Raw genomic sequence first — 12,572 nt, forward strand, 5'->3', positions numbered from 1 at the left:
TGTCCTTACAGCTAGCCACAGGAAACTGCACAGAATACACAGAAAATCCCTAGCTGAGAAAGAACAGGGATAAGAGAAGGACCCCAGTGTGTGCTTCACTAAGGCAAGAGAGTCTATGATTTAAAAGTAACATTTAGTAATTAATTTGTCTTTAGCACAGCACTCAGTGGCATTTTGCTACCATTTACCTATCCTGAGTAACCATTCTGCTACATAAAATATGTTCCTAAGGAAAAGGAACTTAGAATTATTGGAAGCCCTTTCTCCTCCACCCTAAACTGACACATCACCAGCACTGCTTCCAGTACTTCACAGTAGAGAGCTATATTTTGCCTGTGAATCCCATGGAAATCTTTATTTCTCTACCCCAAGCAAAGCATTCCTCAAAATAAAACTGTTCTTAGACTAATTTCTGGGGAGTATTTGGGAGGCTTGGTTTCATACAAAACAGGTTGTGCTTACCTGCCTGTGATGGTCTTTGTTAGTTTTGTTAATTGAAACACTGGATTTACAGTTGGAAAAATGAAGACTCAATTATGGAGCAATTTCGATACCTAATCTTCTAAATTCAACTTTCTGAAAGATGGAATTACCAACCCTCCTGTCAGTCTTTACTGACTGCACCAAGATGCAAAAACAGATCTACAACATGACTACATTATTTATTGCAGGATAAACACCATCCTGCAGGAAACATCCCTGACATCAGACTCTGCAGGTACCTCATGGAGCCACCATGACTACAAAGAATCTTTTTAACAGAACCTGAAAGGGCAAGGAGAGCCTACAACTGATTCTGGAGCTTCCCAAATGACCCCAGGGTGCTAAATCACAGGTAGAAATGCAGATAGTCTGTCACTACGTGCAACAAAGCCTTGCAGGAGCAGGAGCAAACAGAACCCTAACCTTTCTGCAAGGTGCCATAGTTCCAGCTTACGGGTAAGGCAGCATCAGAGACAAGAGACTGCTACTGTTTTCAAAGACTCTACACTTAAAGGCTTGGCTAGCAAAAAATTTTCTTCCCCTTTTTTATCAGGTACCCCTTTGTGTGGGATAACACAAAAAGCTTCCAACTTAGGTGATTCTTCAGAGGACTTCACCTGAAGATCTTGCAAGATGCTAGACAGTAACACCAGGGCGTGAAACACCTACACAGCAATGAGATCACCTCAAACAAGATGTCCCAGCTTGGACATACAATTAAATGTCCCATTAATTTTTTTGCATATGTGTACAAAGACTTCACATGCTTACACAAAAACTCAGCAAATTAAAGCTATTATGACATGAGCTACAACACAGCATTTTTCTACCTAAGAGGAAGAATCAACCAATGTTTCTCTAACTTCTTTTCCCACGATTTAAAAGGGTTTCTGTACACTCTCTTTGTGAAATAAGCTGAGTAATAATTACCTCATCACATTTTCCAAAAGCTTGTCACTGTGCACTGCAGACAAAGAAGAACCACTAAAACTTCTCTCAAAGCAAGAGAGAAGCAAAATCTTAGTCACTTCTCCACACAACAGAAGTTTTCCAAGCAGTTTACCAAAAAATCAAGACATATTATTTCTCAAAGCAAAATAACACATTGCACTTGGAAGATGTGTGCTCTCCATACTGATCAACACCTGTTACATACCTGAAGGGGTTTCTTGAGTAAGCCAAGTCTCCCCAGGTGGTAATTACACTGATCAAATCATCCCCACACATGTTGAAAAAATGGAAAGCAAGAAATAAAGGTAGTCTTAATGGATCAACAGCTTCTTCTGATTTCATGCAGCATGTGAAAAGAATAAACATGGAAAATTCTGGCGATACATTAAGGCAATTCTTACACCCAAACAATTTGATAATGTAACACTGAGTATGAAGCCAGTTTTTTTCATAAATAATGATCTAAACAGAATACTAGTCAATTCACCAAAAGATATCAAAGATATCCCTTTATTACAAATGATCCAAGTATCCCCCTTGAGGCTGTGGCTATCAGAAAGCATTTAGTTGGCTCTCCAGCCAATAATTTTCGGATCTGTTTTATTAAGAAACTGTAACACATTTTCAATAACTTTTAGCTTTGCTATACAGAGCAACAAATAATTTCCCAGAACCCTTTGGAAAAATCTGACATGCGAAATGATTTTCCAGTCAACTTGTGTATTATTAAGATGAAAAAAAACCCCATATATCGGATCATTTGATCACTGGAGAGAATGGCAAAGTATTGGGAGCTTCAGGACAGATGGACGAACTTCAGGTCACATAAAACACTACCAAGGCTGTATTTGAAGAAAAATGTGAAAGTTTGTGAAAGCGCCCCGGGTGAAAATACTTTGTGTTGCTAAGAAACATCATCCCTGATGATGGATGAATTAAATTGTCTCAGTTAGCAGAGCCAACGCCAGGCATCCCTCGTTTATTAGGAGAATGTTTTCTTGTACTGGTAATTTATTTCAACAGCTACGTACAAATAAAAAGCCCTACCTTAAAATGAAACTGAGAATTTCAAACTTGCATAATTAATGCTACAAAACAGACTAGAGTTTACATCTTGAACAGAATTTAATAACTAACATTTAACAATGTAAACTCTAAAAATGAATATTAATATATCCAGACTATTAAGAACTTATTTTAGGATTGTATGCAGTGAATTATACTGTTCAACTCCCAAAATTACTCTATGTACAAACCAGTGAAGTGCAAAACTCTTCAAATATTTCTAAGCACCAAACATTATCAAGATTCAGGTAATCAAATTTTAAACATCACTGAGAGAAAAGCATATTCATTTGTCAGGTATTGTTATGATGACAACAACATAAAAACTATGCACAAAGAAATTATGGAAACCACATTCTTTGGTCATGTGGACATTGTCTTAATGTTTCATCTAGTTACTTTTTTAATGTCTTACTTACTGTTTCTCCTGCAGGACAGATTTTTGAAATTAGAGAAGTCAACCTTTGCTTTTCTGAAGTGTTTGCTGTTGAACTCCCATAGATCATACCTGCTTTGCCTGCCAGGCACTGTGCTCAGTGAAGTTCTTTCACAGGTACAGATGGAAAAGAGGAAGGCCACCAGCTCCTCTCTTCCCACCAGCTGCACACCAGGCCAGAGGAGCTCACCCACCTGAAAGGAGAAGGGACAGCAAGCACATCTCACCTGGCACAGCCTTCAGAGCAGGACACAAGAACAGAGGAGAAGCACAGCAAGTGGGGCGCCCCAATATAAGAACAGTCCCAAGGTCAAGAAGTAGCCCCATGACTGCTGCTCAGAAATGAGGGAAAGGGCAGGGCTTCCTTCATAACCCAGAGAGGAATATGCACAATTTAATGTCACTCAGAAACCAACACAGTTGGTGCACTGAAAACAAACCAAGTGCAAAGACCCATTTTCCAAGAACACAGTTGGCAAAGGGGATAGTCATTAAAGAAAATGAATTTTCATTTGTCTGATGCCAAGGCTTTGGGGTTTTTCTTCCTATTTACTAGATTGTGTTCTAATGGAGATTTCAAGTTGTAAGTCCCAAATTTTAGCCCTACAGAGTCCAATTTAAGAAAAAAGGTGGAAAGCCCTCTATAAACTGTTCTTTGGATCGCATCACAGCTTCCAAGTCAGAAATTACCACACACAGCTACATGCCAGTAATATACTCAGCTAGTCAATACACAGAGGCAGCCACAGAGGCTCTTCATCCCAAATAACCCCACCACGGAGCAGAGTTACCACTGGAGAGCCCAAGGAGAAGTATTTAACAATGATACCAATTTGGCTGTGCTAGAAGAGATGTGTTTCCTGTGGGCCTAATAAGGAAGAGCTTTACAATCTGAGCAGAAGCCTTTCAAAACCTCAGAGGACATGTCTTATCTGCACCACTTCTGCTTCTGGAATCCCAGAAATCCTGAAGACAGAAGGCAGATCAGACTGCAGCTTTCCTAGGCACAGATGTTGCAATCACATCTGCCTTAACTGTAAGCCAGAGTCTTTGTGTCTTCCCAACTCTGTCAGCATCTCTTAGTTGCTTTAGTTTTGGAAATGCTAGGGCAGAGGATAAAAGTGTTTCTGATCACATCAGGTGTAGTGAAACACCAACATAAAGACATCTGCAGATTATATTCCAAGCGAGTAGCAAGAAAGAAAAGGCTTTGAAGCAGAGAGCATTTCTTCCCCTTCTCCCTTGTCTATGTGTTTCATAAAATAACAGTTCAAATCTTGAGATCTGATTTATCAAAGTTGTTTTGGTTTTTTTTAAAATGGTGATCTAGCAGCCATGAAGAATGACCATTTGTGGGTCAGAAATAGAAGCATAATCAAAGATGATTTTTACACACCACTCAGAGAAATTGAGGCACCCATGGACGCAGATCCATGCAAACATTCTCCAAGCTTTTTTCAACTCATTAAAAGTCCCCTTCCTAAACACCTATAGCTACAAGGTGTCAGATTTTATTTATCCCATTTCAGACTTCTCAATGCAAAACAGACACAGACAGAAAGAACCAAGACCAGCAACACCTTGACCAAAGACAATGAGGGAATCAGAGCACAACCCAGCTATGCTATGACTCCAGTTCCCAAGGTTGGGTCTGAAACAAGGTAGAGGTTGCAGACTCTCAATATAATAGGCTTCCTCTTGGCATTTTCAGTTCAGGATTATTTAATATTTTAATCATTTGGATGATGAATAATATAATTGCAAAATTTGGTAGTTATCTCAGAAATGCTGCAAGCATTCTGGGAAACAGAGTCAGAATTGAGAAAAGTGGGACTAAGGGATTAACAGCAAAACTGAAATTGGGGTTTTAATACTGAATTGACTGCCAAAATTGATAAATAATTCAAATTTATAATAATAACGATAGGAGCATCATATGAAATAGATGGTAAGATTTACTCTGTTCATCAAAGATCCTAAGGCTGTACATTACACTCCGTTTCAATACAGGTGTAGGAAACGAGCTCAAAAGAAAACCTAAGCAATCTGGGGGAGTTAAACAAGGAGTACAAAAAAAAAAAGGTAAAGAAAGATGAGACAAGCTTCAAAATAGGCTAACAGCAGTTACAAGAATCATGCCTCACTACTGCAATATCCACTGCATAAAAAAAAAAAAAAAAAAGAAAAAACAAAACAAGAAGTTTAACAGGTTAGGAAAAAAAATCAGAATAGTATTAGAGGATATATGCTACCTCTAGGAATAGTTAAACAAGGGATTAGGTTATGGAGGGGTTACACAAATCTCCACTGATTGTTTTTAAGACCTGGTAAGAAGAACATGTCAGGAATGGCCCGTACATCTCTCTCTGGCTTGACACTGAACTACACACTCACACATCCAGTACAGGGTCTCAGCACAGAGCAATGACCTCCCGAGATTCCCGTTTTCTTTCCTAAACTTAAAGGCTGCACAAGTTTAGGCTCCTGCCAGGCGACTCAGCAGGTGACCTGACTGCTCCTTAGAGCTCCAAGCAGGCTTTTGATATCTCTTTTCTAAATAGCCTAGGCAGGCTGTGATTGACAATTTTCTCTCACATGAAGCATGCTACCTTAAATGTAGAGTACTCAGAATGATCCGCCAGGGAAATAAAGTCAAAGTACAGAGAAGGCAACGTCAACCGATCCCAGGAATCCAGCCCTGGGAAGAAAATCACAACTGCCAAACTGGGCAAGGATGAACATCCCATTAGTACCCAGAAATACAGATAGTTTTCTTTTCTAGCACCTCCAATAAATAAGCCTTAATAAAAAGAAGTATTTAACAAAGTACTTAGAGAAATAAGGAGGGAAGGTTTGACGTTCCTAAGCTTATTTTCACAGCAGTATGAAAGGAAATGAGGTAGAGTCAGAGCTAATTCTCCTTATATAATTTCACATGGAATGATTAGTTCTGCCCCAACAGTAACAGCTTTCCAGAGGGTCCTACTTGTCGCCAAGATTGCATACAGATGCTCTAAGTGTAGCTTCCCCTATTCTCTACTGACAACCAACCTAAAAGGCCAATATAATATTCATTTTGCTATAGAATGAAATTCACAGCATGAATAGTAAAATAATGTCAGAGCTACCATGAAACTGCAGTTGTGTGTTGGGGGCTGTGACTTTTAAAAGTTTAATCACAAAATGGATTCACGGAGAGAAGTGTGCAGAGCAGCTTTGTGCTTCAGCAACATCCCATGGCCACTAAGGACATCCAAGAGCTGTGACTGGACAAGGAGAGGGCAAAGGCACAGAGGGGCATTCAAGTCACATGCCCTGCTGAATATTTTCCTTTAGAAGGCAGGTTTCAATCATTACTGGGTTAATGCCCCCCTCTCTTAAGCCTGATTAGGACAGACATTCCACACGCTGAAGGTGCTGGAATTCCTAAGTCACCTGGGTCGCTTCTGGGTGAAATACCAATTACTGGGAATTCATCTCAACAAGGCTTATAAAAAAAAAGCCTTTAAAGACACCCCTCAGCCCAATGGTGAACATATAACATGGATAATCCTGAAACTCTTTGCAAAAAAAAACTTGTAATAGGTATTAGTACTCTTATAAAGCACCACAGCACTTTGTGTTTAATCCTTAAACAGACACTGGTAGAAAAGCCATACTCAGTTCCAAAATTTCTACTGCAAATTTCAGTTCATCTACTATTATTCCTGGTTTTTAATAGATTTATAAATTTCAAATATACAGAATAGTAAATTTAACTATCAATGAAAAATTTAAATCACATGCCAAAACAGCATGCAAAATAATAGCGTACAAACTTTAAATGTGTGTACTTTGCAGTTTTTAGCACAACCATTTGTTTTACAAAAGACCTACAGATTAAATACAAAATACACTATTAGTTTTAGGCACAAGAACAACCAATTTTTTATGCCTTGCCAGAAATAATGACTAATTAGGGCAGCACCACCCTGCAGTCATTTCCATAAATCTTGCTTTTACATTTAAATCACAACAAGAAGAAAACTGACTTAACAACAACAAGAGCATATTTCTCATTAAAGTTTTCTTAAAGCAAGATCAGGACAAGAAATTATTCTGTAAAGTCAACAAGCTGATCTTATTGTTTATTTGGAGAACTTTAACTCAGACCAAACACAAAAGCGTACTCAGAAATTTGCTGTATTAAACTGCAATCAGCCAGGCAAAACTTTCAACTGGGAAATCATAAAACACAGAATTTCACAGGATCTTGATGGATTTCTTATTTAGCAAAGAAATCATCTCACAGCACATTCCTTGTGTAAACCTTGAAAAGAATCAGAATATAAAAGATGCAATGTGTTCAACTACTTGTTCAATTTTTGGCTTTGGGGCATATTTGTATGTAAATATTAAAGCAGAAAGATACATAGGAAATACAATTCAGATGAAATGAGAAGCTGTACTTCAATTAAGATTTTTGTTTTAAAATTATGGGAATTATGGTGCTTCTGAGAAATCACTTCCTTAATTATATATACTAGGCAAGATACTTAAAACATTTTATTTTCATAATGCACCAGGGACTTTGTTTCTCTTTTATTTACAAAGGTGTCACCTGGTAAATAAACACCAATAAAACAGAATCAGGATTTACAGAATCACAGACTCTACAATAAGATCATTAACACACAACTCTGAGGTTAGCTTTTTTCCTCCCCCAAAACTGATTGTAAAGAACAGGATAAAGTGGAAACAGGAAAATTTTCTGAGAGGTGGTCTAGAAATGGAGCTAAGCCACACCACCACTGCTCTGGCTAATTATCCATTTTAAAGTGTTTTAAGCATTCCCAACTATTTCCTTTTGCATGTACATGCAAAGGTTTGTGATATTCTGGAAGTTCTTCCATGCAATGGCTCTACAACAGGTCTGTTTCTAATATGTGCATTTCATTAAGCTTTAGGGGGGATTAACCAAGATTCTCAGTTCTTGAGGAAAATAAGGCATGGCAACATTGAGGTCTTCAGCCTTCGTTCCAACATGCTTGACTGCTGAATCTTGCCAGGGTGAGTCATGCCCAACATGGGACACGGATTCCATCCCAAGAAGGAATAAAACACTGCATCATATTCAATCTGCATCCAATTACTTAGGCGTGAACTCAAAGGGTGTGTTTTTATCTCAATGACAGCTTCTAAAAATGACAGTGAAAGAAATCTTGCACTCTGGATGGTGTTTTATCCATCAAGACCATGACCACCACACATTTTCTGTTGCCAGAGGCATGGCCAAAGCAACCTTCTTAATAACCACTGTTACACCTCCAAGAAGAAAACGTTCCCATGGTATTCAGGCCAATTTCATACTTGTACCATTGAGCATCAGTAACACAGACAACCTGCTGCACAAACAGGCACTGACTGCCCAAAAATAACCTTGGAACAAAACAGGAAAATAGTATGTGAAGCCACACTGGTCACACTGGTGTAGAGCCACAATACATACAGATGTTTTCAGATGCAAAACTAATTAAATTCCCCTTTTTTGGGTCACCATAACATTTTTTTCACAACAATTCAGCAAATGACATATGTAATAAATTTTACATGTTTGATTATATGCAAAGCTATACACACAAATATTTAAATCAAAGTTGCTTATCCAAGATCTACTTACTTCAGGATTTATGTATCACAACTGTTTGTGTTCTTTGTTTTGACCATAAAAAAAATAATTATTCACGGGAAAAAATACAAACCACCCTTAGTGCCTGGCCTTGCCTGTTTTCCTCCAACTTCTGCATTTCATCATTAGTGTTACATACTTCACTGTTAATTTTAGACATTCCTCCAGCTCTCATTTGGACATCAAAGAGCTACTCATACCCAAAATACCAGCAATCTGAAATACTGGCTTCCCTACTTATTGTCATTTATAACTTGAAAAGATCTTTGATTTCTTGCCTACAGGAAATACTGCCGATCAAAAATAAAACATATATATGCTCCCATGAATTCCTATAGATGGGGTCCAGGATTTAGGATAATAGACTGGAGACGTGCTTTTCAGATTTACATTTCCTACTCTGCCTGGTGCTTCACACGTTTATTTTTACTTTCACATCTGACATGCAGCAATATGGCCAGCTAAGGTGTACGTTTAAGACATCCTTTGATATAAATCCACAGAGATGTGAAATTCACACTGTGTTCAGTGTCCTTGCAGCACTCAGGCCCCACTTCCCCACCGATAACTGCTCCACTTACAGATGGCTGGGGGCAGCCCAAGGCTGGCTCTCCACAGCCCCTTGTTAACAATTCTGCCATCAAAGATTAAGGTGGCTTTCCTGCTTTAAAAACTTGGTAGAGAACATTTCTCACATACAAATAAAAAAAAAAAAACCAACCAAAAAATAAAACATGGTGGCCAGTTTTCTTCCTTTTCTGAAATGCTTGCTGCATGAGTTCCCAACAGCCTTGAGTTTGTATTTACAGTTTGCTCTTCATTTTTTTTTAAATTATAAATAATATTACGTTACACAATTAATTCCAAACAATGAGAGACTCACTCTGTTCAAGTCAGCAAACCATTTGCTTTGCTTTTGTTACTACTCCCACTACACAGCAGCTCATGTCTCCAGCAGTGGAACAGTCAACATTTTAAGATGCTGTTCTTTATATCAGTATCATAAAATAGAATCAGGGATATCTTCTGCTAGACCAGGTTGCTCCAAGCCCTATCCAGCTTAGCCTTGAACACCTACCACTACTATAACAAAGAATAACTCTCACACCACTGAAAGTTTTCAGTGTATCTCCCTACAACAGAGCATACTTCAGTTTACACCAGATTGTATATGTTACATTTGTGAACCAAATTTTTATAGAAACAGCAGTTACCACTTTTATTTAACCAGGTAACATCTCAAGTCTATGGACAAGACTTCCTCACTGCAATTGGAACAGTTAATCCAAGAGAGTATTACACATTAAATATTTGATCAAAAGCTGCAGGATAAATGCCTCACCCCCATGGCTCTCCAAAGCTCGACTATATGGGATTGTTTTGGATAAACATATTCTGACTTTGTGAAGCCAAACAACAAGATGTATAGCTATTTCATTTCCTTTCTGTAAATTATATTCCAGCTTACAAACAGTAAGGAATTTAAATACAGCAAATGGTGCCAGAACTACTGGCCTTCTCTGTCAGGAAGTGCTTGGTGTTATCACAGCTTCCAACAGTCATTCAGGTTTTGCACAAGCTGATTCTAGGAGCCCTGAGTGAAGAAAAGAATACAAAAAATGTGCTGGTTTGATGATAAAATCATCTACTTAGACACTTTCACCAGTGCAGGACATTGATCAGAGACCACAAAACTTCACTGCTCTGATCAAAATAGAAAGTTAAAAGCTCAATGCTGTAAACTGGGACGGAACCCTAAAATGCTCAAGGCATGTGGCTCTGAGCTATGGGGTGAAAGCACTTCGCAGTCACAGGGTGTAGAAAACATTTATAAAAAGCGAAACCAGGAACTTTTTGTTTTCATATTCTCAAATTTTATTGAGCAGAAATGTTTGAGGATAGTTTATTGCTTTTACCGGCCACTCTAAAATGGGCCTCCAGCCAGCCAGGTCTTTAAAATATGTCTATATCTCTGGTTTTAAAACAACATTAAGGAAGTTGTATAATTTTAACACTGGAGTCTGAGCGACTTAGCAGCAAAAGCGACAGGTTTCAGCTGTAACACAGGCACTTTGCAAGTTACGGGCACCACTTTGCAACAGCACCTGTTGCACTTGGTATTGATCCTAATGCAGGCAAGAGATCCACAAGGGTTAATTAACAGGTGTTTAACTCATGGCACATCCCAGGAGACTCAAATTCAATGTCAAACTATGCATTTTATCAGCTGAGGGAGGAATTTGGTGCCCCATTTGTGAAGCACCAACACTCTGAGCTGAGCATAGTTTTCTGGCAAGGTTCCACTGGCACTGTCATTCATAAAGGGAATATTGACCAGAAAGCTTGTAAACAAGTCAATTACAAAACATACTTGCATATTGCTACAGTTGTAAACACCAAGGTGCTTACACTGTAGTGAGAATACCCTTCACTTTTTTACCCTTTCAATTTCACACAAACTCAAAAAAACAGGACTAATTTAAAATCCTATCTCCCCTTAACTGATTTGTGCAACCTGGACTCACAGTATTTAAATTGGCTTTAGTACACCTGAACTTTCAAAAAAGGGGAAAAAGGATGAGGGAAGATTCTACATGAGGCCTTGAAAGCCTCAATTAAACTTCAATATCATACTTTGTATAGAGGCTCTTTACATAAAAACGCTGTCATGGTTAAGATTTAAGGTTAACCAGGTTAATAGAGTCCAATAAAATAGCTCTACTGAATTATGCCAAGCCATTGTTATAACCCACACTAAAATCTGCTATTTGACTTTACCTGACTATAGGGCTCAACTCTGAACCATAAATTAAGCTTCAAACTCTTTCCTACACTTCTTAAAAAAAAACAAAATGCATGCTTTTGCACCTTAAAAGGTTTCTCTCCTCTAGTCTACTACTCCAGTCAATGCAGTCATGTGTTAAAAGATTTGTGCAGACCTGCCAAGTCCCATTCATCCCAGACACGCTTTCCTAAAGTTGGGATGTGTTTACAAAGTATATTTAAGCAGCTCCTCTGCAGCAAAGTGTTCTATTCCAGGGTATACTTAGCTTGTAATAATAAAACCAATTTCCTAAAATCCACACATTTTGTATAAGTAGCACTTTTAATGTTTTTGTTTTCCGTCTATAAAACTTGATGGAATGCCAAAGCTAAGGGTGCAGTTTTTCCAGACAGCTTCACCAGCAGAAATGTTCATACGAATAAACATTTTAATTTCGATACTTGGAATCAAACCGGGTTCAGATTTTTCCCCTCCCTTTAACTGCTCAGAAAAAGCAGCCCCTGCCCTGCACACCTTGCATGTCAAAACAAAAGGGCAAAAGAAGAGTGTCCGTAGGGACAGCCTCCCCACGGGCACTCGGACCGGCCGGGCCCCGGCAGCGGCTGCGGCGCGGGGCCCAGGCCCGTGGCGGAACTGGCCCGGCCCCGCGCATGCTGCGGCGGCGGCGGGGAAGGGGGCGCCCGGAGGAGGGGGACGCGGCACCGTCCCACCTGCAGAGTCTCCCGGTAGAAAGCGGGCACGGCGCCGGCCTCCACCTCCTCCCAGCGCAGGCGGCCGGGCCCCGGCAGCGGCGTGTCGGTTTGGAAGTTGTAGTCCCAGCGGCGCTGGTCGTCCTCCCCCATCTCCCGCAGGCGCTCCCGCAGTTCCCGGCCCAGCTCCTCGTGGTCCACCGGCCCGAAGAGGCTCCTGCAGACGGGGCTGCGGCCGTGCCCGGCCAGGGCTCGCCGGGCCGAGAGACGCTCCAGGGCGGCGGCGCCGGAGAGGTGCACGTTGGACATCGCCGCCGGGCAGGACGCGGCGGGCCGGGAAGGCGTGGATGCCCCCCCCGCCGCTCCTCTCCTCCCGTCCCGTCCGCTCGCTCCCTCACGCTCACACCGGCCCTGGCTCCCGCCTTTGAACCCCTGCCCTCGGCCGCTGCCTTTTAAACCCCGCTCCCCCGCGAGTGCGAGCAAAACACCATTAGC

At 40.3% G+C, this 12,572-nt stretch overlaps 2 protein-coding genes across 17 annotated transcripts in view; both read right to left on the reverse strand.

Moving 5' to 3' along the window:
* The window catches only part of GTDC1 (glycosyltransferase like domain containing 1), a 184,545-nt gene that overhangs the window by 171,702 nt on the left and 271 nt on the right, over window positions 1–12,572 (reverse strand). For 15 of the 16 annotated variants that reach the window (XR_001522767.3, XR_001522765.3, XR_001522766.3 and 12 more), the window contains exon 2: window positions 3,008–3,129. The exons of the other annotated variant lie outside the window; for it this stretch is intronic. The gene's annotated coding sequence lies outside the window, so the exon portion shown is untranslated. The remainder of the gene's footprint in view (window positions 1–3,007; window positions 3,130–12,572) is intronic. 16 annotated transcript variants of the gene reach the window in all.
* On the reverse strand, window positions 11,910–12,565 carry LOC107207246 (cyclin-dependent kinase inhibitor 1C-like). Its single transcript, XM_015634009.2, has one exon. It carries the CDS (start codon window positions 12,384–12,386, stop codon window positions 11,910–11,912), a length of 477 nt encoding a protein of 158 aa, XP_015489495.1. The 5' UTR covers window positions 12,387–12,565.

This window comes from Parus major, chromosome 7 (genome assembly GCF_001522545.3).
Source record: "Parus major isolate Abel chromosome 7, Parus_major1.1, whole genome shotgun sequence".
In the NCBI taxonomy this organism is placed as follows: Eukaryota; Metazoa; Chordata; class Aves; order Passeriformes; family Paridae; genus Parus; species Parus major.

Bases quoted from the DNA above. Each gene is read 5' to 3' on its own strand.
- LOC107207246 (XM_015634009.2), bottom strand. From the start codon at position 12,386: ATGTCCAACGTGCACCTCTCCGGCGCCGCCGCCCTGGAGCGTCTCTCG.